This window comes from Boleophthalmus pectinirostris, unplaced genomic scaffold, assembly GCF_026225935.1.
Source record: "Boleophthalmus pectinirostris isolate CB_2022bp ecotype Guang Dong unplaced genomic scaffold, ASM2622593v1 HiC_scaffold_3, whole genome shotgun sequence".
Classification (NCBI taxonomy): Eukaryota; Metazoa; Chordata; class Actinopteri; order Gobiiformes; family Gobiidae; genus Boleophthalmus; species Boleophthalmus pectinirostris.
Window position 1 is genome coordinate 25,576,225 of NW_026571299.1, and position 27,300 is coordinate 25,603,524.

General features: G+C 37.5%; 1 protein-coding gene across 3 annotated transcripts; it reads right to left on the bottom strand.

Moving 5' to 3' along the window:
• Positions 1 to 2,742: 2,742 nt before the first annotated feature.
• Positions 2,743 to 26,650, bottom strand: timeless (timeless circadian clock). Of its 3 annotated transcripts, XM_055160878.1 has the most exons (31): positions 26,516 to 26,650; positions 25,799 to 25,930; positions 24,949 to 25,102; positions 24,374 to 24,488; positions 24,242 to 24,304; positions 23,903 to 24,004; positions 23,234 to 23,389; positions 22,733 to 22,866; positions 21,783 to 21,870; positions 21,530 to 21,706; positions 20,676 to 20,893; positions 20,022 to 20,125; positions 19,781 to 19,950; positions 19,317 to 19,439; positions 18,815 to 18,966; positions 18,602 to 18,699; positions 18,314 to 18,434; positions 17,770 to 17,971; positions 16,570 to 16,709; positions 15,338 to 15,417; positions 15,142 to 15,265; positions 14,956 to 15,038; positions 13,899 to 14,086; positions 13,115 to 13,334; positions 11,376 to 11,444; positions 11,164 to 11,282; positions 8,521 to 8,776; positions 6,535 to 6,583; positions 6,337 to 6,422; positions 5,344 to 5,374; positions 3,642 to 3,735 (listed from the first exon to the last, which is right to left on the bottom strand). In XM_055160878.1, exons 2-30 carry the CDS (start codon positions 25,878 to 25,880, stop codon positions 5,370 to 5,372), a joined length of 3,678 nt encoding a protein of 1,225 aa, XP_055016853.1. In that variant the 5' UTR covers positions 25,881 to 25,930; positions 26,516 to 26,650; the 3' UTR covers positions 3,642 to 3,735; positions 5,344 to 5,369. The 3 variants fall into 3 exon arrangements, with proteins under 3 accessions (XP_055016851.1, XP_055016852.1, XP_055016853.1); XM_055160876.1 differs by lacking the exon at positions 5,344 to 5,374 and having other exon boundaries at positions 2,743 to 3,735; XM_055160877.1 differs by lacking the exon at positions 5,344 to 5,374 and having other exon boundaries at positions 2,743 to 3,735; positions 25,799 to 25,894; positions 26,516 to 26,643.
• Between the last annotated feature and the right edge of the window lie 650 nt (positions 26,651 to 27,300).

Sequence of the window (27,300 nt, forward strand, 5' to 3'; positions counted from 1 at the left end):
TATGCAGAGTTTGTGTGTTAAACATGTGTGAATGAAACAAAACACAACTCCAGGTCTGTTTGTGATGAGCAAACAAGATTATAACATAGATCAAAAATAGTGTCATAAAGGACCTTTAACTGTAGCCTACTTTAAAAATCAGCTTAAAAATATATTTTATACTTATACTTTGATAATTGGGACACACCCTTTAGTCTTTATTCTACTTTTTTGTCATGTAAACAGCACATTATTGGAGCATATAAAGAGGCAGCACTGGGGAATACAGTCATAAAATTCTACTTGTGATCTAATTCGAGGGACTCCCGGTTTCATAGATCTGGCTTAGTCCTGGTCCAGTCCTGGTTCCTATTTGAGTCAACCCTGATCGTGTTTTCTCCTTTTATGACTTTAAACCTTAGACGCCTCTTGTTTATTCCTAATGTGAAGAAATTGCCTTGTGACTTAGTCCTGTTGGTGCTTGGTTTGCTCTAGTTCAGTTCAAGGACGACATGAATCTAGAGAAAAACGTGTTTTGTTTTTGTTAAATATCTGAAGATCTGAGTCTTTCCAGGCCCTGGCTTAGTCCCGTTTTGGTCCTGTTCTTTGTTTAGTAAGGATTTAGGGTGCGCTCACACTTACACACACAGCACAACAAAACTGAGGACTAAACCGGGACTAAATCTGATGTTACACCAGAAGTAGACCAAGACTAAACCTGGACTAAAACAGGACCTAATGAATCTGATCAGACAATACAGGACCAAAACAAGTCTACATTAGGACTAAACATGGGTTATAATGTTGTAATGTTGTTTCCTCATCAAAGAGTTCCTCTCTCAAATGGAAAACGTTCTGTTCCACCTTGTGATGTCATGTGGTAATACTCCATTGTGATTTTAAACTCCACACAGCCTTGATTTCAGTCCTGATTACAGCCCTGGAACTGCCAATCTCAACTGAACTAGGTAAAGGTAAAAGGAGCTGTTAACTTGAAAACTATCACTTCATGACATCGCAAGGTGAAGCAGAGCATTTGACGGACTCATAATAAAGGGTTAGTCAGGCTTACAAGAGTTGCGTAATATAGGACCTTTAAACCAGGAGTGAGAATACACCCTTATCCATACGATTAAAAGCCAAATATTTTCAGCTGTCTCACAATAACTGCTCTTTATTCGATTCTTTGTTAAAACCTGCCCTTTTTATCGCTGGTATTTTCTGGTTCCTCTCCCCGGTCCCACCCTTTGCTCTGCACTCAGCTCACGGCTCCTCTGGGCTGCAGTAAAGTTTGTAGATACTGGGGTCTTTTGGTTTTCGACGGGGGGCAGAGCAGATGTGGTGAGAGGAAGTTTCTAACATGCTCCAGATGTGAGAGGCCGAACCCAACCCCCGCCTCCACCGGGGCTCCTGCAGCACGTGGACTCAGAGCATGGAGCCCTCTGCACAGAAACAATTACATGGAGAAGAGAGATATGTTTTAGAACAGTGTTTTAGGTTTGACAGGTTTATTGTGTCTTATGTAATAGACAACAGTTTTTAGTTTTAGTCAATAAACTGATAGTGCTTTTAAGGGTCCTTTAGTACAAGTATAAAACTGACTCTTTTGAGCTTTAAACCGAGTTGGAACGTGGTTGCCTCATCAAAAACCTACCCAGAATTGTATTTGTTTCATTCACACATGATTGAGTATTTGTTTATTATTAGTTTGTCTACGTCTCCAAAGCTCAAAATGCTCTGTTCCACCATGTGATGTCATGTACACAGCAAAAAGCGGAGTGTTAAAACTGACGCTCACAGAATCATTTTTAAAATTTTCTCAGGGTTTATATCAATCAAATCTGTTCTAGAGTTAATTTAACATTTTTAAAAATGTTGGACCAAAGTTCCTGTTTAACCCCAAAATTAAGAGTTATATGTGTATGTTTTGAGAGTAAATGGATAACACTTTGCAGGGTTATCCTAATTTAGCTAAACCACAGACAGAGGAGTTTTATTTTTACACTTTATTTTAGTTAATTTAAGATTAAATGATGTACAAAACTGGCTCAAACTGGTCTTCTCTCGCGGGAGTTTGAAGGGGTGGGAGGAGTCAAATTAACACTAGGGAAGTTGAATTAACACTAGAGGAAGTTGAATTAACTTCAACCATATCAACTCTGGTAAATAACCCAAACTCGAACCCCTGTTTAAATTTCAAAGAGTTAAAATAAGACTTTTTTCTGTTAAAAACAAGTTGTAATAACTACATTCTGCCTTTTTAGGTCAGACGTTAGGTTTTGTTGTGTTGTAATTTAATCAATAACATCCCTGGACCTTAGTTTACTATGACTGTTTATGCCAGAAATCAAACTGATCACTTTTTCCACAGTTCTTTATATTTAGCTGCTCTAAAACAGCTCAAAATACTTGCTCGCTCTGGTATATCAGTAAGCTATATTCCATGAAGTTCCTCTGTGTAAGTGTAGAAGCTTGTAGGGAAAATAGGATTAAAAAGAAAAAACAAAACAAAAAAGCTAAAACTAAATAAACATCCACTAGGATCTGACTTTTGATAGTTAAATTACAAAAAAATACTGCTTTCTTACCAACCACTAAGACAACTCGGAATAATATTTTAGTTCCTCTTTGTAGTAGAAATACGCTGTTAACTTCAAGGCAGTTCTTCTTTTGAGCAAACGCGAATGAAGCTTTAGTTCACTTGAGCAGCCTCTAGTGGTTAAAAAGATGAACTACAACACAAATCACAATGAAGTGCATTTATTTAGAGTAAGAAACATTTTTACAGTGAAATTCAAAAACATGACAAATATAAAGACTGTGATTATTTAAAAAAAAAATAGAAAAACTAATCATAAAGAAGAGCGGTTTTGTTTTATTGTCTTTTTAAACTAACTTCACAATAAAACATTTATTTATTAACTCACAATTAAAAGTACTGAGGAGATTGTGGCAGGATCACATTGTTTTAAATAAATGTTGAAAAATTTTAGGGTGAATACAAATTTCAAACCACAGCGACAGAGACAATGGAATAAGGCAAGGTACAGAATGTAAGTTTTAGGGTGGTGGGTCCTTAATGTTTTTATGTCCTTTTGTATTTACAATGTTAAATTAAATTGGGGGTATTACACGTGTTAATTACCAACACATAACATGTTACCTTTTATTATTTTGAATATGCTATATTCCCCAAAAACATGCATTAACATGTTTAATATGTAAAATTTTCAGCACTCCGAGTCCCCCCTCCCTTTGCTCCTCATGCCAAGTCACTCACTCTTCAGAGCGCTATCACAACACAGTCAGCGTGCATCCCACTAATGAAACTACAGCACATCACATCAAGTAACCACTCGATTTAACCATACTTCAATGCAACTAGGGTCAGGGGTCAAGAGCAGGGACTCGAGTTTGGTTTGGTCAGGGTTTCCTAGATGGATTTTTAGCCTATTATTGCGTATTTTTGTTCAGATCAGTCTATACACACAAGTGGCAGTTTGTTGTGAAGGTCCACTTGTCTTCACTGTACCTTCTTAGCGACTATTGTTCAGTTTGTAGTTTGCCCACTGTTGCCTGCAGCTGTTTCCAGAACCTGATCCACAAACGTTTCCTTTTAAAAGAGGCTCTATTCATCATCGTCGTCATCATCAATCACCAGCTTCCTCCTGCGTTTGAGTGGAGCAGACAGGTCCTCTCCATCCGAGTCCACGTCTCCGTTGGTTTCCATAGTCATGGGGGCAGAGCTGTCATCCTCTGTGGAAAATCATACAATGTGAAGTACACCATGAGTTTGTGTGCCGTCTAAACTGGTCATTGTGAATTTCAGAATGTATCACAACATTTATAGAGCAGTAATATTTAATAGAGACGTAAGGCAGATAAAATGAATACTGTTAAAATGCAGATTTTTGTTGCAGTACAGTGAGTTATAGAAGTCTAGTCACCAGTCATCCTAAAAATGATTTGGTTCAGCATTTGCCAATTTTCCTTTTAGAGATTTCATGGCAAAGTACCAGGTATTTAAAAGGAAAAAATGCCTCTTGTCTCTCATCTGAGAGTATGACATCATCACATCCTAGAATCTGGAAACCACATAATGCAGGGGTCTTCAACGTTTTTCAGGCCAGGACTCTCAAACTGATGGAGAGCCGGAGCAGGGACCCCCTAGTATATATATGGTATACAATTGTGTTTTATATTAAATTGAGCCTAGTGTCGTGTATAAACAGCTACTCTGTTATTGTAATAATGTAATATTGGCTGTACAATATTACATCGAAATCGCTTAACAAGTCCATGCTTATCTTGAATTTCTGTGCTGAAACTAGCCCCAGTTTAAGCCTTAACTTGTTCCATGACAAAAATAAGCCTGAGTCTAACCAAAGCTAATTCAGGCCTGAAGTTTTGTGGCTCTGGGAAGGCCAGATCAATGGAGCAATGACATCACGGAGAATGGGCTCAAAGTGTGACTTTCTTTAAACCATCTGATTAAACGAGCAAGGAGCCACAGCGCGCACAGACAAGAGTTTGATATGTGACACTGAATGTTTCATTCTGATGTGAGGAGTGAGAAGAAAAACACGACTCCCCCTCCTCTCCTGTTTGCTCCGTCTCCTCTCCCAGTCTCTCTGCAGGTAGAGAGGAGAGGTCTGCATGGGACAGAATTTTCAGTCCCGCTCCCGCGCACCCGCACCTGTATTGTACAGTCCCGTTCCCGCCTGCAAAGAATTGTAATTTTCATTCCCGCTCCCTCCTGCATCTGCGATATTTTGTCCCGGTCCCATCCGCAAGTCCTGCAAAATGGGGACGTTCGCTTTTAAGTTCTATCAAACAAGGAGAAGCGGAAAGGAATTGTCTAAAATGTACGCAAGATTAGACCAAGTCCGTAAGTTTAGGCTGCTTAAAATGTTTTTATTAATGCCAAATAAAATATCCAACACAAATGATGTATGATAGGCAAACATGAATCATTTGTATATTTTACGTTGCACTTATATTTAGTTTGTGGGACTGCAGTTTATCATCCCACCCTCCCACTCCCGCACTGTGCAGTCCCGTTCCCGCAATGAGGTTTCAAAATGTGTCCCACACAGCACTGTTTTGCGTCAGGTTCTGGTACAGGGCTCTAGTAGAGAGGAGACTAGCTGTGTAGCGCTGAGCCTGGTTAATACGGGCCAGGGAATGAAGTTGCCTGACCCCTTCCCGATGCACGGTTGGTTGTGTGTAAAAATTAAGCTGTAATGGAACTCTTCACATGTAGCCTAGAAGAAACAATCAAATCCACACCGACGTGTTTCCAGTTTGACAGAGCAAGAGACGAGGCAACAGAAAGAGACAGACGTGATGAAGGAGTGCACTTGCCTGAACCCGCTGAAAACAGTTCATCCTCATCCTTCAGAAATAAAAAAAATATATTCAAAAAAAAATCTGCCAAAGATTTTGTGACCCCCCTGCAATACCTCCGTGACCCCTGTTGAAGACCTCTGACATAATGGATTTGGATGAAAAATACTCCCTTTGAAAATATATTCTCTTTGTACTAAGTATTTGGCTTCTCACCTAATTAAAAACAAAACTAGGCAAAAATTTGAATAGTCATTTGTTTTTACAATAATAAATGCAGCTACTTTACCAATTCAACATAACCTTTTAGACTGAGGTGAAACTTTTAAAATCCAGATCACTTCCAATGAATTATTTACAAATTCAACTCCCATGATGCCATTGTGAGCAGACAAAAGAATTAAGTTATATCCTAATTAAACATTTGTTAAACCGGGTGTCGACTGCATATTTTTGGCTGTCTGTGATGAAATGTTTCTGGTCATGGGAAAAATCTTGAGTCATGGCTCAGAATCGTGGGTTGTGGGTCAGACTGAGCCCTCCTCTCACTGTGTCTGTGATCTTTGTGTCCCACAGTAAACACAAGCATCAAAGTAACAGCAAAAGAGCTCCAGCGTGAATGGGGTCGCCTTCCTGATTCCCTTTCATTTACCCACTTTTACAAACACAAAAACACTGCTAGCATGTAGTTCTAACCTGTACAATTATGGAGATATTACCGCATGGAACCTGGAACCTGATATTCACTCCGACAAACTTTGGGTGTAGCCATGATTGATCGTGTGCACCATCCCAGTGTGCACATGTGATATCATACTATTTAAACTCCCAACATTGTGTACCGTGACATACAACAATCTTATAAAACTAATAAAGAAATCGTGCAGTGGACACCAGGCTTTAAATATGCCCCATTGAATCTTTTTTTTTTTTTTTTTTACACAGTATATAGAATTTTATTTTTATACTATATTAGAAGATGGACCATAATGTTTCTTTAAAATTTTTTACCATTTTCTTTGTCCTCGTCATCATCATCATCATCACCATCATCGTCTAAAACTCTTCTCCTTTTGGTTGAAGTCTTTACTGGAGGCCTGGTGTAAGTAAAAAAAAAAAAGTATGAAAATAGTTCATATGAATTCCCACAACTTAACTATGATTAAAATAAATATAATAAATAATAATGCTTAAAATAAATGAACTTACTTTTCAGGCGTACCATTCTGCTCCAGAGGACTTGGGCTGGACATGGGAGCTAAACGGGAACAGACACACAGTATAGGATAAAACTGCAAAATTAATTGCAATTATTGATTTTGTGACATTGGATAACACAGGGGTCGGCAACCCGCGGCTCCGGAGCCGCATGCGGCTCTTTAGCACTCCCCTAGTGGCTCCCTGGAGCTTTTTCAAAAATGAGTGAAAATGAAAAAGGAATGATTTTTTTGTTGTTGTTTTAATATGGTTTCTTTAGGGGTAAAACCCTCGTTCATCTCTGGTCATGGATCTGATCCATCAGCTGTGTGTGCAAACGCAAACATAGGAAAAGTGTTTCAGCAGAACAAACAGATGAGCTGAAGCGGGGGGTGGTGTCCGGTGCCTCCACCTGAGAAACGTTTTCCCCGAAAAAAACAAAAACAAAAACAAAAAAAACACGTGCGCAGACGGACGCTCAGAACAACATATAATGAAACAAACTGGATTCATGATTCTGTCCAGATGCTTTGCACCACCTCGGAACCAGGCCGCGGTCGAGCGTGGAGGACCGGAGCAGCCCGCCCGGACCTGTAGTCCACAGCGCATTCTCGCTTTTCCCGCACAGAACCAGCGCACAGAGGACGACGCGGAACCGCTCGGACCCAGTCCTTTGCACGCTGGTCTTGCTCGCCCCCATCTGGAACCAGGACACGGAGGACGAAGCCTCCGGACAATCTGACCAACACTGGACCCCCAGCCCCGTCTTGAGGAGCTGCGCGCTGACTGCTCCCGTGTATTTTGCGCTGCTGCCCGAGCTCAGAGCTTCTGCTCTGGGCTGATGTTGCGTAGAAAGTTCTACATGCTGCTGTATTATGAGTGCTCCTATGCACGATCAGAAGAAATGCGACTGCTGCTCTGTATACTTCCATCATCGTCGTCAAAGCAACAGGTAAACGTAGGTCTACAGATGGCGCAGTATGTATGAGAGGGTCGCAAAAGGGGTTTGTGTAATCATGAATGCTCATTTTGTATTTGTAGCCTACTTAGTCATTTTAATAGTAGGCTTATATAGCTAATACACTGACAGCTTATATTGCCTTCATATTAGGCTTTTAATTTTTTGCGGCTCCAGGCAGGTATGTTTTTTGTTTTTTTAGGCCAATATGGCTCTTTGAACATTTTGGGTTGCCGACCCCTGGGATAACACAATAAGGTACTGTATGCAGGAATTTAAAATGATAATTCATAAACACTGCCCGTTACATTTACATTTCTGCATTGGTTAATGACAATAAAAACATGATGAGTTTATCGCGAACAAAGTCAAATGCAATAGAGTGGTTTGGAGGTTATTAATGAAAACAAAATGAATTTATAAAGACTTGAGTAAAAGGGCTTCTTGATTAGTTAGTGCTGCCTGGAGAGAGAGAGGATATGAACAGTAGGAAAAGAACAGTTTTTTCAGCTCATGACAAGACATCAGAATATAAAACGATTTAACAGTGCATTCTTCTGCTACAAGGTCTCTCTCCATGGAAATTTTATTCTTTGCTTAGAATGTTCCACAGTATGGCATTTAACTTATATATCTAGCTTTCATTTGATCATTGGTGTTTTATTACTCAAAAATCACTCAAGCACTCTTGCTTTAAGTGCAGTCGCTTCTCCACAGACCTGATCCATTTCTGTTTTGTTTGTCTCCATGGAGAAAGACAAGTTTAATGCCATCCTGTGGGACATTTAAGCAATGCAGTACAGTCTACATGAAGACAACAGTTAAACGGTGCACCTTTAAAGCAACACCACAACTTTTTGGTGGTGGCACTTCACCTGCATGACTTCAAGAAAATAGTCAAAACAGTCAATACTTCAAAACATGTTTTATGTCTTATGTTGGAACATGTTATGAAAAGCAAAAAAAGTCTCCAGGGTGACAAGCAAGTCCTCCTACCAGCCACGTCTAAGTCAGGTTCAACTCCACATATTCCCTCTCACCTATGTGGTCAGTGCTGTGCTGCTTCCTCTTCCTCTCCAGCAGCAGAGCTCGGAGGGCCTGGGTTCTCTGCTCACTAGACGTCCCTTGGTCTGAATCCCGGTTTGGATCCTGGTCCGGTTCCTGGTCTCTGGACTCTGTAGACCCACTCGGACCCTCTTCTCCTCCAGTGGGAGGGTCTTCTGATGGACTGAGGGACGCTGCTGCCACACGGAGCTGTGAGGGTGTGATCTTAGCTGGAATCCTCCAAAAGGACTCCTGTAAAACAAACAGTAGCATATTTAGTGCTACAGAAATCACCTTTCATATTCATTCACATTCATATTTTGTAATTTCTATTTTAAATCTTTTAACCCTTTATTTCGCAACGTTTTGTCATAAAGTCTGCATTTCACAGTTATCACAAAGTCGATTCTTTTCAGTTCAGTTTATGTAACCTGGATTTTCTTTGATGCTGGCTATTAAACTCTGGCGTATGTCAAAGATTAGTAGCATAAATATTTATTTGCACTGAGAGTTTTTTTGACAGTCATATATACACGTTATGGGAGCTATGTACAAAGGTGTGCCCGTTGTAAGCCATTCAGATCATTTTTGTTGAACTCACTGTAATAAGACATTCTATAACATGTATCTGCACTTTCTTTGTATCATCTGAACCCTCTGGCTTTAAATTAATGTTCTGAGTTTTTTTTTGCTGTTTACATAACTTCTTGGATATTTAGCACAATGTAAATGAAAGGCTACTTTACCCACTGAAGCCCATACAAAACCTGCTGTAAACATCATTTATAAAACTGTAGGGAGCTTTGTACATATATTTTTAAACCAACATCTTTTTTAAAAATAATCATTTAAAAATATGATTATCTGAACCTTTTAATAATGATAATAATCTTTAATTTATAGAGGACTTTTTGGCCACATTTGGGACATTTTGTATTTCTGATCATACATTTCATACTTCTGTTGTTGCCCCTGCATATGAATATTTCAATTACTTGTTTGTTACCGTCTTCCACACTTCCTAGACACTAATCCCAGAGAGCCTCATATACTTAAACTAGTAGTGTGTGTAAGTCTTTTTGACATAATAAAATAGTCTGATGTTTTTCTTATAGTAAAGTGTATGGAGGAGCAGCTTTACGATGTATGTATCGGATACTGTACTCCTGCTGTTCTTACAAATACATGGAGTAAAAGTCAAATACTGTCTGTCACTGTTATCTGAGACTCCTGTAGCTCCACAAACACTCACCCAGTCACATCAACCTGATCTCATGGAACTCTCAAATATCTAACACTTATATAATGCATGCTTTACACTTTGCACAATGGCAGGTTGCAAAATGGTGATTATAATGGAAGTGAATAGATATTTTTTGTGCTCAAGGGCCCACAAAGGCAGTATCTTTCCAAGCACGAATTAGAATAGGCTAAGATTGAAAAACTCATGGGAAAATGTTAAAAGACTCAAAGATGCATCACTCTGCCATAAATCAACCCATTTGCATCAAAAATGAAGAAGTTCTGCAAGAAACAAAAGTCAAAAAGCACAAAAATGTGAACTAAAGTGTGAGTGAGGGTTAAATACTAGTACTTTGAAGGATTACACTGATATAAGGCCACATGATAATATAAAACAGTCATCAAGTTTCATAGTGATTCATGGGTGTATACAAGTATATGCAGTCTTATAAAGCTATTCAGAAAAGGCAGGACTAAAATAATGGCAGTTAATCAAGAGCAGGTTCAGACGGATGTATTCAAATGCTCATAGTGAGGTCGGTGTGTTTATGGAATTCCCAGGAGTTATGATCTGTTATGTAACCTTCTGCAAACAATCACAGCTTAGTCTGTGCTGCGGCTTAGAAGGAAAGATTTCAGTCCATAGAATTTCTAAAATCTACTTAAATAAAGAGGTTTTCCAGGTATGTTCTTACTGAGAGTACACATTTACTGTATTAAAAGCTTGTTGACGTTAAAAGCCTTTATAATCAGATTGACTTTATTTTGATTATTTGACATGAATCATATTTCTGCAGTTTATTATTTGAATGACATGTAAACAGCAAAATCATCTCAATTCTTTCTGATTACTCACATCAGATGTAGCAGTTTACATGTCTTTTAGGTAATCTCAAAGGTTGAGAAATCAGATTATAATCAAATTTTGGTATGCATGTGAACAAGGCCACATACCACGTTAGATGTACATCAAAAATTCAATCATTATCAGATTTCAGATTGAAACGTCATGCAAACAGTTCAACTTGATGTGAATAATCGGAGCTCTTTCTGTTTGTTCAAGGGCCATTTGCCAAGGGAAATTTTGCAAATGTGGAAGACAAAACAGAGACAAAAATGAAAGTGAAAAGGTTACTCTAAAAACCCACCAATAAATTGACATGTTACCTGGTGTTTTATCGATGATCAGATTTCCATTGTGCATATAAACACACACCAAAAATCTGATCAAGTTATTGGGTTATCAGACTATTCCAGTGTGGGTTTGTTGAATATTAATCTCATATTAAAAGCTGTATTGTGTAACTTTTTCGATCCATAGAAACAAGCAGGTGACGGACCCTCAAACAAAAAGTTTCATATTTAAAGCTTGACATTTATACATATATCTTCATTACCTGTTCATCCGCTGGAGCCCTGAGGCCCAGCTTCTTCAACAGTTTCTGGAAGCTCCTGTTTTCCATGGCCTCTTCGTTCTCTTCAGTGAGAGGGACCAGAGGCACGGGCTGGGACATGCCTGAGAGTAAAACAGGGTTATAATGGACAGGTTTGGTTGATAGGAGGTTCATTACAGCTTATATGAAATGTAAAAGCTGTAGAGTGTCTTTACCGTCCTCTTCGCGATAGTTGGCTGTTTTATTGAGGCAGTTCTGAAGCCACAGTATCGGTCCTGACATGCCTGATGGCAAAAACAAGATTGAAATCAGAAACCACACTAATTATGGATTGTAAAAGAGTAACTGTCAGGAGGTTTAAATACAAACAAAAGCGTTTGAAAAGTGTCATTTGATAGTGTTATTAGTAGTATTTATTTATTAAACATAGATATTTTGTTGAGTTGTCAGTCAGTGCATGAGTACAATTTGCTCACTGAAAAATTATAGTTGAAAAAAATGAAAAAACACAAAACCTCAAAAACAACAGTGGTTCTCAAATTGTGGTACATGGGCTTTTGGTGATATGCAGGGATGCATATACTAGTAGTAACTGTTTTAGTCTTTCTTTGGGTTAATGCTTGTTTAGAAGTACTTTATAGTATAGTTAGAACTGAGTGGTAGGACAAAAAAATCATGTTGATCAATTACAATTTGATATCATCTTATTCTTATTAAAGAGCCCATATTTCACTGTTTTCTGATCTGGTTACAATGTTGTTTCCTCATCAAAAACATACCTGGAGTTCTGTTCCATTCACATGTTTCACACACAAACCCTGTCTGTGTATTTAGGCTGAGTTAATCTCTCAAACAGAAAACACCCTGTTCCACCTTGTGATGTCATGTGGTAATACAGGAAGCGCTTCACTGTGTGTTTAAACTCCACATAACTTTAATAGCCAGATTCATCAACCGGTTTCATTTTGTAGAAACTGTCTGACCTTACCTGTTCGCTTGACGGTAGGCGGGTACTTTTTTTCATTTAACCAATCGCTGATATTTGGTCGCGATGTATGTAACGCGCCGCTAACGGGGCTAACTGGTATATTAAGCTTTTCCCAAATCCCATAGGAAGAAGGGCAATAACGTCTTTCCCCTTGATAATATTCACCAATTCTCTTTGTTCTGGCTTTAAATCCTCGATCTTAGGAATCATTGCCAACACAGAATGTATGGCTCTTCACTGATTGTCTCGTGCCCAATCTTGCACTTCCGGGTTTTTTGTGAACCGTCTAGTGTATTCTGATTCCTGACCTAGTCGCTATAGAGAAATGAAATTGAGCGGAGGCTCTGGGTGGCGCCAGCCTGGCTACAACTTCACTAGAATCATTCGGATAATTTCAGTGCTGGAATTTCCTAGCTCTACTGAACTAAAGATAAAACGTAGCTGTTAATATGAAAACTATGGCTTCATGACATCACGAGGTGGAACAGAGCATTTTGACCTTTGGAGATGTAGACCGATAATAAAAAAATGTGTAAATGAAACAAAACACAGCTGCAGGTATGATAAAGGTAACAGCATTATAACATGGTTAAAAGCTCACAAGAATAATATTGAAGCCATGAACATACAATACAACAAACAATACATAAGCCGAAACAAACTTAATGAGGAGGTTTGGTTAAGTCCTGTTATACACCTAATTAAACTTGAAAAGACAATCATTTTCTCAGATGTGAGAACCACTGTAAATAGACAGTGTTCTGCTATTAATTTAATATCTTCTTCTGGGAAAAAAAACTGCTAACCCTGTAGTTTTGTCCAGTATAGCCTGCTCTGAAATACATAAGATTCTTTAATTTGTTTGCAAATCAAAGCTCAGTCTAACCCAATGTCAAATCACAAATCAATTACTAATTTTGATCTTAACACTAGATCCACTGTCCATCACCTCTGGTCAAATCTCACCTTCTTGTCTGAGAGCCCGGGCCACAGAGCTTACGTCAGCGCGTTTTGCTGATGTCGTGATGTTGATGCTGTTCATTAAGCCGCCATTTTGAGTCCCTTCCACATCTCCTCCCTCCTCTTCCTCACTCTCCTCCGACTCCTCCTCTTCATCTCGGTCCAGACCCTCCTCATCAGCATCAGGGAACTCTCCAGTGAGCTGGGAAAGGAACTCCTCTTCCGTCTAGAAAAACCAAGAAAAGTGAACAATTCATAATAATTTAAATATAATATTCCTATCATTACAACAGAAATCCCACAATTTTTTACCCAGTGCTTTAGAATAGGTTTACGATATATCTGTAAAATGGGAGAGTTCAATCTGTCTTTACTGAAAATACATTGTACTCTTGTGAGTGCAGTTTGAGCCAGACACAGAGATACATAATAGTTTTGAGCTTTGAGAGTTTTGAGCGCTAGATACTGCAGCCCTAGTTAAAGTGTATGACAGATTTTAATGATTCCTTACTTTTGATTAATTTGGTGGGAACATAACTATTGTAAATATAAATGATAGTTTTATATCAATTGAGAAGCAATTTACGAAGAAAAGTTGAAAAATTGAAAAACACAGGGAATAGAGATAAACACACAATATTAATTCAACAAAATAAAGGTGTTTTCTTATATTTGCCAGATAATTTCTGTGTACATTAGAGGAGTTTTTCTACTGTATAGGTAACAATTTTAAAACAAAAAAATTAAGTGCTGCTTTTACAATATACTAACTAATATTTATTAAACTCACCATTCCTCTGCCTGAGCTTTTGCCTCTAGTTTTGCCTCTGGACCCCTTGTCCCCTGCCCCTCCTCCTCCCCTCCGCTTCTTGTGCAGCTCTCGACGGTCTGATATCAGCCCCAGACTCAGCAGTTTGTCCACCACACGAGCTCGAGAACGCTTCGCTGTGATCTTCTTCAGAATATTACCCAAAATGTCTGCGATAAAAAAATGGAGTGGTTATAAAAAATGAATACAGAGCTGATGACAGGCCAAAATTGTTTGTTTTGACTGTTTATGGTTAATATCTCTACTGGGCTTACCCACATGAAACCAAAACTGACACACATTATTGGTGGCATCACTCAATCACGCAGTTGCTGACAATTAAAAGGACTTTTTACCAAGTGTTTAATACTAAGGATGTAACAATAACCGAAATATCGTGAATCATATCGTCAAAGTTCTCACAATAATATCGTGGACCATCACAATATATCGAATTACAAGTCTCTTTGCTTAAACGAAGCGTTATGGTGCAGCAATAACTAAAAAAACACAGAGGGAACTACATAGACCATGATCCTTAGCTCCATTTTAGTGCAGACTACAAGAAGAAATAACAGTTCTAAGCACTTTTAAGTCTTAGTTCTTTGGATTAAGTCTTATCAAGGCATTTTAAGAGGAAAAAGTAGCATACTAACAGTTTTAGCTGTTTAGCCTCCACAAAATATCACAATAAATATTGTACCGTGAGATGTATATCATGAAAATATCGTACTGATACAGTACTCGTACTGATAATCGTGAGCTTTCCCACGATATCGCAATAAATATTGTAACGTGAGGTTCATACCGTGACGATATCGCATCATGAGACTTGGATATCGTTACACCCCTATTTAATATAGTTATATAATTGTGGGCCCAGTTTCTAACAAATAAGGTTTAATATGTGTGGATTTGAGGTTTTGAGGTTTAGCATACAATTGTTTTATTTTCCTGAACCAGAAATTACTTTTAATTTTTTCAAATCAATAATTGTCATAAATGTAAAAATATCCTACTATAGTTTTATTTTTATTACCATCAGAGTCCTTAAACTCCTCAAACAGCATCTGCAGCTCCTCCTCCTGCTCCTCCGTCCACAGAACAATCCCCGTGCCCTTCCTTTGAAAAAAAAAAAACATTCACATTTATCATTACCAATCCAGAATCAATACCAGTAATACAATCATAAAAAGAAAAGTTAAAATTATGCATGAATCCTTACTTTGGTTTCTTGACATCTTTTGCGCTGCTCACCAAACCCATATGAACGAGCTGCACCACCACTTGTCTTCTGTTGCGATTACTGTTACTGAGAAGAGGCAGGATGTGCTCTATAATATCTGGCACTAAAATATAAAATAGCAAATATTAAATTACAGAATTACAGAAAGTTTATAATTTGAGTAAAAATCACCAACCCTCTGAATCTCGATGCTCCTCGTACAGTTTGCGAAGCTCCTCTTCCTCCTCTTCAGTCCAGGCTACTTTCTTTCCACCACTGGAACAAACAAGCAATGACAAATAATTATCTGAATTTACCTTTTACTGTGTTTCAGGTGATGTCACAACATTCTAGAGGCCAATAATATTTAATACAGATGAGGGCAGTTAAAATGAAGATTGTTAAAATGCAGGTTTTTGTTGTAATACAGCAAGTTCCAGGGTGATCAGATTGAATTTTACCTATTGAATGTTTTATTATCATGTACAATGTAATTTGATAAAGAAATTTGGCTCTTGCTCCCCATGTCACGTTTTAGAATCTGAAAAAAAAAAGAACTAAGAAATAAGTATGCATTGTTAAGGCTTTTGACTACTTTTGTATACCTAAACTTATTTTTATTATCTAAAGGTCCTATATTAGGCCAAATTGACTCTTGTGAGCTTTAAGACACATTATAATGTTGTTACCTCATCAAAAACATACCTGGAGTTGTGGGTTTTTTCATTGTTTCATCTCGCACATGTTTTAGTAACTCTTTAATATTGGTCTGTCAATATCTCCAAAGTTCAAAATGCTCTGTTCCACCTTTTGATGTCATGAAGTGTTAGTTTTCAAGTTAATCGCAACCATTTATCTTCTGTTTAGTAGAGACTGGCAATTCCAGGGTTGAAATTATCCAAACGATTCTAGTGATGGTGTATGGAGTGTTTTCTGTTTGAGAGAAAAACTCAGCCTAAATCTGCAGGGTTTGCGTGTTAAACATGTGTGAATGAAACAAAACAGGTATGTTTGTAATGAAGAAACAACATTAAAACATAGTATAGCTCAAAGAACATTGTAATATGGGAGATTTAAGGTAGATAGAGCCAACACCAAACACGGTTTAAGGGCTCCATCTACTGGTGCACTGAGGAGTAAAGTCACAATATCTGTTTGCCGTACACTTCCAAAAGTCAATGACTGCTGAAGTTTAAGTTGATTAGCTGCAAAGTAGGGGCAATTTGAGCTCAGAAATGATCAACAACAAAATCTGTTTAGATAATACAAACAAATTATAGTATACAATACAAAGACAGCGTAATAACATGGTTAAAATCTTACAATAGAATTCACCACACTATGGAGTGAAGCATTTTAACTTGAGTGGAAGGTACAAAAAAAATTCCATATTAAATCCAATAAAATGAACATGATTTAGACACTGACCCGTCTTTGGTGTAGCCCTCGGTCATCTCTCTCACTGCGCCCACATTCTTCCAGAAGAGCAGCTCCACATAGGCTTTGTCGTTCTGAGCAGCCAGTTTAAAGAAGCCCCTCAAAACGAATTTGGCAAAAGTCACCAACTCCTGTAGAAATTAGGGCTTAGGTTAGGGTTAAGGGTTACCAGTTATTATTACCTCCGCCAAGGAGGTTATGTTTTTGCCAGCGTTTGTCTGTTTGTTTGTTTGTTTGTCTTTAGCAACATAACTCAAAAAGTTATGGACCAATTTTGATGAAATTTTCAGGATTTGTTGGAAATGTGAAAAGGAAGAACTGATTTCATTTTGGGGGTGATCCGGAAGAAATCCTGGATTCTGGATCACTTTGAAATTTTAGTTAACATTGTGGTAAATGGGGCCAAAAATTTTGTTTCTCAATATCTCGATTAATTATTGACCAAACCCCATGAAATTTGACTCAGGGATGGACAATCGGATCCTCTTTCATATTCCAAATTGAAAGATACGAGACAAATATTTATGGAAAACACAATTAATATGAGGGGGACTGTAGTCCTTGGCGGAGGTCTGCGCTCTCTGAGTGCTTTTCTAGTTTTGTCTTTGTTATTATTTCAAATGCTACAGATGTCTATGCCCTGTCGCAATCCCACACCCCACACCAAACAACCTTAAAGGGCTTATACTACACTATTTTCTGATCTATGTTATAATGTTGTTTCCTGGAGTTGTGTTTTGTTTCATTCACATATGTTTAACACCCAAATCCTGCATATTTACTAAGAGTTTTTCTTTTCAGACAGAAAACACTCAGGAAGTTCTTGTGTATTTTTATACTCCATACCCCCCCTTCACTAGAATCATTTGGATAATTTCAGCCCCAGAATTTCCAATCTCTACAACCTGAACTTCCGTTGTATGACATCACAGGGTGGAACAGAGCATTCTGAGCTTTAGAGATATAGAGAGACTAACAATAAAGGCTTACTCAGGCTTGTGTGAATGAAACAAAACAACTTCAGGTATGTTTCTGAGGAGGCAACAAGATTCAAACATGATTTAAAGCTTCCAAGAGTGAGTTTTGTGTAATATAGTGACTTTAAATGACATTACACAGATAAAAAACATACTATTGCTAGTCCTGGTATAAACATGAATTGAAATAGAACTGTATTAGTCTGTGGCGTACAGTGAAAGCAGCTGCCGCGGGGTCACTCAGGAGTTTGTTGAAGACATGAAACACCGAGAGTTGGAAGAGGAGGGCATCCATTTTGAGGTCCACGGCGATGCGGTGCAGCATGCGGGCGATGCAGTGGTTTGTGTGGGGACTGTTTTTAGAGTAGGTTTTCAGCAAATGAAGGTAAGGACGCACTATAGTGGGCTGAGCGAACCTGAGGAGAAGAAAACAGATCAAATACAATCTTGGCCACAGAAGCTGAAATATGCAGTGTGTAATTATAGGAACTGTCTGTTATTACTTTTTCTACTTAAGATTTGTGTAATTTGTATTAATTAAGAATTAGGAATGATAAAGCAAACATAAATAATGAAACACTATAGCATAACTAAACTTAAATTTGTTAATTAATAAAACATGAACAAAGACTTAAGTTATAATGACCAAAAAGTTTTTATTACTTAAGTAGTTATTATAAAGTTGTGAAGTAAATAATATGAGAATGGTACTAAGAAAAATTACAAAACTAAACAACAGTAAAAATTACTTAATGTACCTTTTTATAAAATCAAGGAAGTTGAACTCTTGCTCTGACACTTGTATCGTCTCCAGTTCTTCCTCTTCAAACTCTGCTCCGTCATCTTCATCGTCTGGAGCAGGTTCAGGGGCAGACGACCCTGAAAAACGGAAAATTTAAATATTTTTACAGGTTTCTTACATACATGTGGCCCAAGCTCCTGTAAGCCCACTGAGATAGCGATTATTTTTTTTATATTTAAACGTAAAAATAAATATAATGTTTATTTGGACTATTTGGACTTGTAGGTTATTTAAAATTACTGACTTGGGAGGTCTGCATGAAGAATCTGTTTGAGAAGCTCCAGCTCCTCTTCCGGCTGCACATCTGAAGAGCCGAACACATCTCCTTCAGGCCACACCTCCCTGAACAAAACATGAAATAAGAATTCAGATTTGAAATTAACTACACACATTTTTTAAAGATCCACAGCACTTGATAGCCAATAAGTTCAGCTTGTATATACAGTAGTGTTTGTACCTGGCGGCTCTGAGCAGCCCCAGAGCCTCAGGTCCCAGGCGGTTGAGCAGAGCGTCCTGGACTCTGATCATGACCTCTGTCCTCTGCTCCTCCAGGGGGGTCTCTGAGGTGGCATCGAACGGGACTACACTTTCAGTAAGAGATAACGACAGCTGCAGAGATCAGTAGATTATTTAAAGCTTTTGTGGGCTATATAGTTATAATCCAATACAATTCTGAACAATTATTTTCTATTTCAGGCATTTAAAATCACAAACATGTTAAATCAGACAATTTCACAAATCAAAGTACTAAAGCACCAATTTACTAACATGTACTCTCCTATTTAAACACAACTAACGATGCAGATTTAATATGAAAAAATCCAGTATAAAGCAGTTCATGCATTATTAGATACAGAATTCAAACTAACCAAAACTATTATGTTAAGTAATTGATTTTTAATGAGGTGTTAGTGTTAGTTATAAAGTATTGATTGATTATTGGTAGAAAACTGACTGACCTTAAACTCGATGGCTCTGAGCTCTTCCTCCACGATCTTCCAAGTTTCACTCAGAGCCTCAGGACTCTGCTCTGACACAGACTTCTTTCCTCCTTTGGACTTTCTACGTTTCACTCGCTTTCTCTGCAGCAAGAAACACACTATAATAAGTTCCCTCTGTATTGTAGTAAGCTAAAGAAAAACAAAAGTTCAAAGCATTTAGACAATATTTATATAAAGGTAATAATTACTTTAGAAAGAGGTAGAACATAGCAAAATGTTCTGATATTAATCTGATTTTGAAAAATTTCAAACAAATTTTTAAAAATACAGAAAATCTTCAATACTCAATATGCATTTGAACACCACAATGAGAAATTCTCATTTTCAAAATCACTAAATAATAGTCCATTTGTTTATCACTAACGTGTGGTCTACACAGTCTTATACTAGTATACCACTTATATTGTTATAACAATACTAACCTGAACCATCAAGTTTTTGCGCCCTTTACAAAATCTCTCCAACATTCGTAAAAACAGATGTGTAGTTTCCACCAAGTCTTTCAGATACGACCTTGGCTGTTTGGTCTCATCAAATTTCCTCAACAAAGTCACAAAGATCTCCCTGTACTCCATCATGTAGAAGATATTACCTATAAAACATGAAATATAGAAAATTCCACATGCTTATTTAAAGGGCAATTAGTTATGAGGGGAGACATACTTTTGATGACATTGGAGCTCTGGCGGATGGTCTCGTCTTTCGATTGGTCCATTTCATTCACAGTCAGAAGAAGTTCTTGATAAGCTTTAAGTGCCAAATGCATCCTGCAAAAAAATGAAAATATTATTAGCTATTCCTGCAAAAACATGACAAACATAAACCTAACCCACGACAAATAAAGACAGTGGGCAGAGTGGCCCTTGCAAAAGCTCTCAAAATTATTAAGATCTTGAGCAAAATACTATGTATTTGGAGAAGTACGAATAAGCAGCATCTTTAGCAAAGAGGACATTCAATCATTGTCAAAGTTCTGAAGAACTAATGAAGCAGCTTGGATGAGCTGCAAAGTGTATTTGATCAAAAACTTTTGTCCAAATTCTGATTGTGTCATATGTAATTTTCAATATTTTTCTAACAATACAAACATGTCAGTAAAGATCTGCTGCTTGCTACAATGAAATCCCACTGTGAAGAAATTGTGCATCTCAGTCTTGAACGGGACCCGTTTCACACCGTTACTAAGTAATTTCAAATCAATAATATTGCCCTTACAAAATGTAGAATCATGATCTATACAGTCTAGTTATACATGACAAAATATCTGTAAAAAGCGTACCATTTATTCTTATGAGAAACATGACATATTAGTCTGACCTGCGTGACCAGGAGACTGCCTCTTTGCGGTCAGTCAGCATCATCTCATAGTAGTTGGTGATGTTTCGTTCAATGAAGTGAAATGCTCGGATGGACATTGTCTCAGACACAAACTCCGCCCTGAAGCCGTTGCCTCGGTTAAATGCCATAAAGAAGTTCAGAGCCCAAAGGTAATACGTCTCATCATGCTGCTGACTCTGCTCACGGATCAGGTTCTCCTACACAACAGAAAGCCAAAGGAATATTTAGAGGTGAGGGAGTATGGGTGATATATTGGTTAATTGATAATCTTGGTTGTTTAGACCACAATATAATCATAAGGTTTAAAAAAAAATTCTAATTCAAGATTTCTATGGACTAGTATTACCACCAGTGGATGACCAAGTTCTGGGCATAGTCCTTGGTTCTAGAGATCCTTGGATTTAGTCCTGGTTTAGCCCTGATGTATTAATGTAGTGTAAAAAAGGCAACTTGTTTTTTTCAAAACCAAATTTAAAAAGGTGCTATACCCAGTTTTTTACCATCATAAAAACAGAAGTAGTTCATTTAAAATTGTTTGCATTGGTCCAAAGTTATTCCTCACTTACCTTATGCATTCTGAGCATCCTAATTATTCACCACAATGAGTTTACAAGCACTTTTCACAACCCTCAGAGATCAGAGCAAAGTTTTGCCGTCATGTTAAACTATAAACTATTAGCATGCTTTCTTCCTTTAATAATACTTTTCAAATGAAGTGTAAACAATAAATAACCTCGATGTCGACAAACTTTTTACCTTATATACCATTTGAATAAAACGGCAACATATTAAGCAAAATAATTGACCAAAAGTATACCAAGTTTGTGCCTGACCTTAACGAGGTACATGAGGTGGTTATAGCAGTTTTCTAAAAAGTCCAAACAGAACTCCCTCAGAAACAGTCGCACGTTCAGGGCTGAGCGACGCTTGTCATTACACTCCTGAGCCTGACGATGGCGCTTTGGGACACGTCGTACTGCTTTACCGCAGTCATGGGTGTAATTTTTAAACTGCAAAGACAGAGAACTAAGCTTAACAGACTGAATTGGATCATGTTTATGATTCACACGAAACACATAAACCTACGTTGTTTATTTTCTGGTGGTAAATCACATCTTTGTCCCCGACCGACTTCAGGCCTTGAACAACGAAAGACCCTCCAAACCGCGAGTGCCTGAAAGAAAGTATTTTAATTTAATTTTAAACTTAATGATATTTAAAAGACTGCAGTTTAATAGTCACAGGGCAATATATTAAGCAAATTTCAAAAGAGACAATTATTATCATCATTTACTCTCTCTGAAGTTGTATTGAGAGTGATTGATGCATGATTGAGTAATTCTTATTTTCTTCTGTTCAAGACGTCATTGAGCCGATCTACTCCCATTTTCACCACTTCAGCATAAGCCCACTGTGACGTATTTACTTTGTTGTCAAATGTTCTTTATGAGTGATAGAAAATAGAGTTAGTGTGAAAGAATTTCTGTGTTATTTTAAATATTATGAATCATTTAAAATCATAATCATTTGTGTGTGTGATTAAAGTTATCAACAATTGCGTTTTTGGGTTTTTCCATATGTATATCATATGTCCTAGTACAAGAACTCCTGACTCATTAAACTAATCTACTGAGTCACCCATGAGAAGACAGCTAAGGGTTTTTTCCCTCATGTGGTTAGCATAAGTTTTTGGGAGAAAACTGACCAAATTGTTTATCACCTGGAGCCTGTAATCAAGTGTGAAATGGGAGGGTGGTTTAGCCTAAAGATTGTTAGTATGTGATCATTGTAACCATTGTGTGATATAACATAATGTACTGTACTGTTATCTGTGAAAAGACTGCAATAAAACCTGCTGTTGGGAGGAGAGCTGGTAGAGTAGAGTAGGCTCAGCCAGTGGTATTGACAGGCTCTGAGAGCTCTCTCTCCTTGCGCAAGTATTACTTTTAACTGTCTCGTTTTGGTGTGTCTTATTTAATGTAATTTGATGTGTAAGGGTAGAATTCCCTGACAGTTAGTTTGAAACTGCTCTGTACCTAGTCCCTCTCTGTAGGTTCCTGGAGCGTTTGGCGGCCTGCTCTCTCTGCCTGAGCGCCTCCAGCTCCTGAGAGTCTCTCTGCTTCTCTTCAGCTGATCGAGCCTGACCCGCACTCACCAGGGCTTCAGGGGTCTGAGGGGTGCAGAACCATGAAATATACATTATTCAGTGGTTTTAGCAACTTACTCACACATTAGCACAGTTTTTTGTTTTTTTGTTTTTTTTTACATTTTGTAGCTCAAAATATTTTGGTGCAAGGACAAGGTTTTGGCAACAGCCAATGTGGCGCTACAACCTCTTCATCTGGTGGGGTTTAATACTTGATTTTCAAAGCATAACAACAAAAATCTTCAGCAAGTTAATCATATAACTATTGTAAATTCATATTTTGCTTCAAGGGCTTTAAAGTTTAATAGTTTTGTATTTGGCACCAGACATAACATAGTGGAGCTGGCCAAAGCTTTGCAAATATAGCAGCAGCAGCCAGACTGAGTTGTACCTGGTCCCTGAACATGAGGGAGATGATCTCCAGGACGTGCATGCTCCACTGCTGCTCGCTCTGAGCAGACGACAGAAACTTCACCAGGTCATCAAAGCCGCTCATGTGAAGAGCCCACAGCACACGGTCATGGATACTCGCGTCATCATCCACCTTCTGTGTGAAGACAGAGGACAGCACTGAGTTACATAGAGCTGTTACACACATGGGGTACTGGCATAGCATTATGTTTTACTGGTATATTGATTTAACTAATTAACTACAGCTATGAAACACTGCATCTTGTATCTTCAGTTCAAACAGATCAGGCCAGTTGTAACATATTTATATTGCTTATACATTGATGTGAAGACATGGGGTGAGAAGTAAGCTTGCCCTTTCAAAACAACTTGTTATTTCAAACACTGATAATGACTATTATTAGCTAAAGAATATTGGATATCTGATTAAAATTTGTTGGATTATATAAATTAGTAAAAAAGATGAGATCAAGGATTAAAACAGGGTTATGTTTGTAACACCATTTGATATGCATCTATTTCTCACTGATAGTAAAAATACGTATAAGTACTTTTTGTATTGTATTACTTCCCAACACTGGCTGCTGAGGAACAATCACAGCCTTTGGGGTTTGAAATTGAGCAGAGACATTAAGTGCTACAGTCTGACCTTCTCCTCATTGGGATCAGCTGGAATATGAAGCACGTTTCTGACCAAGATCAGAATCCTTTCAATGAGCAGATTGTCCTCCTCCTGCCTCTGCTCCCAGTCCTTAAAACAAGGACAAATAATAAAGTCAGTTATATAAAATTCTAAATAAGCACATTGTTTGTATATGTCTGCAATTGTCTAAATGTGCAAGACTATGATATATGTTCATTTACATTTTCTGTTTTTGTTGTTCTGTTTTGTTTATTGTTTAATACGTGTAAGAAAATATATTATTTCAATTAGGAAAAAAATTGAATTAAATAAATTATAGTATGTCAGAGAAAGATAAATACTCACCAGTTGTAACAGATTGTACAGTGTCTCACTTAACACACCAAACACCTTTTCACTGGCAAAGGCCTAAAGGCAGCATCAAACAAAATGTATTAGATATACATAAACTCACAAGGGAAGTTATTAAAACATTACCTCTTTATAAGCTTGTAAATGGGATGTAACTTCTAAAAAGTGGTGTCTGAACACAGGGTCATCGGGCACTTTCCCAAAACAAAGCATGGCGGGCTGCGTGAGGTTCACCATGAGCCTAAGCAGACAAAAGCAATAGAATATTACAACCCTTAGGAGGATGAAAACATACAAGAAAATATTGCAAATGTAACATTTTACCTTCCTATAATACAATCAGAAGTGGGAGATATATTAAAAGCTTATGATCGTAACTGTTTTAGACTGGCAAAATTTGAATACTGAGTATACCGTTTACAAGAAATACTTTATTGATCCCTTGTGAGGAAAAAAAGCAGGTCAAAAATAAAAAATAAACAATAAAAATGTAAATTTTATCTTTCAAAACAACATCACTGTATTATCTAAATATTGTTGGGGATAACTGAGATATTCGGGAGAATACAAAACAATACTGAGATATACACTTTTGTCAATGATCCCACCTTGACTTTTTGATTCAGTGGCATTTAATAGTCCTAGTCTGACAAGAACAATCAATATGAAGAAGAAAAATAAGTCCTCTACAGTGACCTCACCTGATACATGCGTCAAACAGAAGCTTGTCCTGCCCGTGTTGGACAATAATTGGGAGGAGGTCATTTTGGACGATCTGACTCGCTCCAAGCTGCTGCCGCACGTCCCGAGTGTCATCCTCGTGACGCAGGTACCGGATCAGGTCTTTAACACTCTCTGCAACAAGCAACAAGGAACAAGACTTTATCAGAGCACCAGTAAAGGGCATTTTCTTCATACTCATTTAGGGACAATGAGTGGAAAAATATCTAATTGTGATTTTTCTGGCCAGCACTGCAGTTGATGTATTGATAATAGGATTTGACAAACTACTACAAGAATAAAATTTTAGGTAATGTTTCTAAAGATCTAAACTACAAGGTTAGCAGGGTTTTTTTGCAGAATAAGGGAAGATATTTGGCTGTGGGGAAAACTGTAGTGCTTCATAAATTGCAGCCTTTGCAATTTGCTAATTGAGTCCAATCAAACTGCAATTTCATTTTGATAATGATGAATTGTGCAACTCTACCCCTGACAAATCTATTTAAGACATCAAATCATTTAAAATGTAAAATCTGCAAAATCTGAGCTGAAGGCTTGTCGATTAAAAAATTCCCAAGAAGACCTCAGATTTTGTCATGACTGGACTTTAAAACAACACAGTCTAATATTACAGCTGTACTACTGAATTGAAGTATTAAAAGCCCATTTCAACATCCCTTGGCTAGTTGAACAATACAAAACTGAGGGGATCTCAAGACAAAAAGGCTTCTAACACACTGCTGTAGCCCACAATAATACTGTACAACACAACAAAAATTTACCTTACCTTAATAAACAAACATGACATAAAACATTAAAACATACACTCACCTAAACAGTCGAACTCTTTATGGTAGACATCTCCCTCCAGATACCCCAGAGCGCTGCATGTGGCCAGTAACTCACAGTCCATTTTCTGTTGATTCTCTGCACCATGTGCAAAGGTCCAGGTGGAGGGTCAGTCTGAAGAATTAAACAAAGGCAAAATAAAGGGGTGTTGTTTGAAAAAAATGCACATGAAACTATAAAAATCTGACCTGATATATGTTAATAATAAAAAAAGGTAAATGTGGCAACTGAAACAAAATAATTAAAGTATCCAAGAATAAGGTGTTTAAATATATAGAAAGTCGATAGACGTATATAACTGAAATCAATTGCTAAATAATTGTTCTAATTTATTATGACAAGTGAACATTTTACTTTTGACCGTATTAAGCATCATTTTATATGCATAATTTACTAATACAACACTTGTCTTTATTCTTTATTCTCAAAAATGCAGTATCAATATGAAACATTTGATATTTTTACAGACAATTTTAATCTTTCCATTTCTTTATTCCTTGTTATGCTAGCAACTTATTCTTGAGATGGCAGATCATATCCTATAATATTTTACTTTTTTTTATTTATTAAGGTAAATGAAACGTTGTTTAGTGAGTGTACATTTCTAACGTCAAATTTAGCTTCCAACGTTAGTGTGAGTGAACTGTCAAAGTTTCAAGCGGTTAGCCACAATTTTAATCCACATTTTCTTCTACTAACCTGTTCAACCCAAGTCTGCAATTTGCTCCGATTCCGAACGAGATCTAGACAGATTTTGAGGCACCTTTTTTTTTAAACTTTTCTCTGATAACTCAGCAGCACATCAGAAAAAGAAAACATGACACTACTCCCGCGCCAAGACCAAGCAAGCGCCGCCCAAACCAGAAGTGACGTCAGATTAGACACTGTTTTCTCCGCGTTTTGTCTCTCAGGCGTCGATTTTCAGATTTCTTCAGCCCATTTTTTATCCTTCAAGTCAACAAGAAACAAGGCACGTGTAAAATTTTGCTAATTCTTTCAAATAATCAGTTAAACATAAAACACGACACATTTATTTATGTCTTTAATTAACTTATGTTGTGTGTTTGCTTTGAAAATGAGATAATGGAAATGTCTGGTTTTGTAGAAATTAACTTTTTTTAAAACTGTTTTATATTTCAGGTCATTAGCATGTCTTTGAAGAGGAAAATCTGGGTGAGAAATATAAGCACTCACTGTCATTTTTCTATTGAGGGTGACCAGACGTCCCTATTAACCTGGAACAGTCCCAATTTTGAGCCTTGTGTTACACCATGACGACTGCATTAAAAAAAAAGGTGAGAAATATAAGCACTCACTGTCATTTTTCTATTGAGGGTGACCAGACGTCCCTATTAACCTGGAACAGTCCCAATTTTGAGCCTTGTGTTACACCATGACGACTGCATTAAAAAAAAAGGTGAGAAATATAAGCACTCACTGTCATTTTTCTATTGAGGGTGACCAGACGTCCCTATTAACCTGGA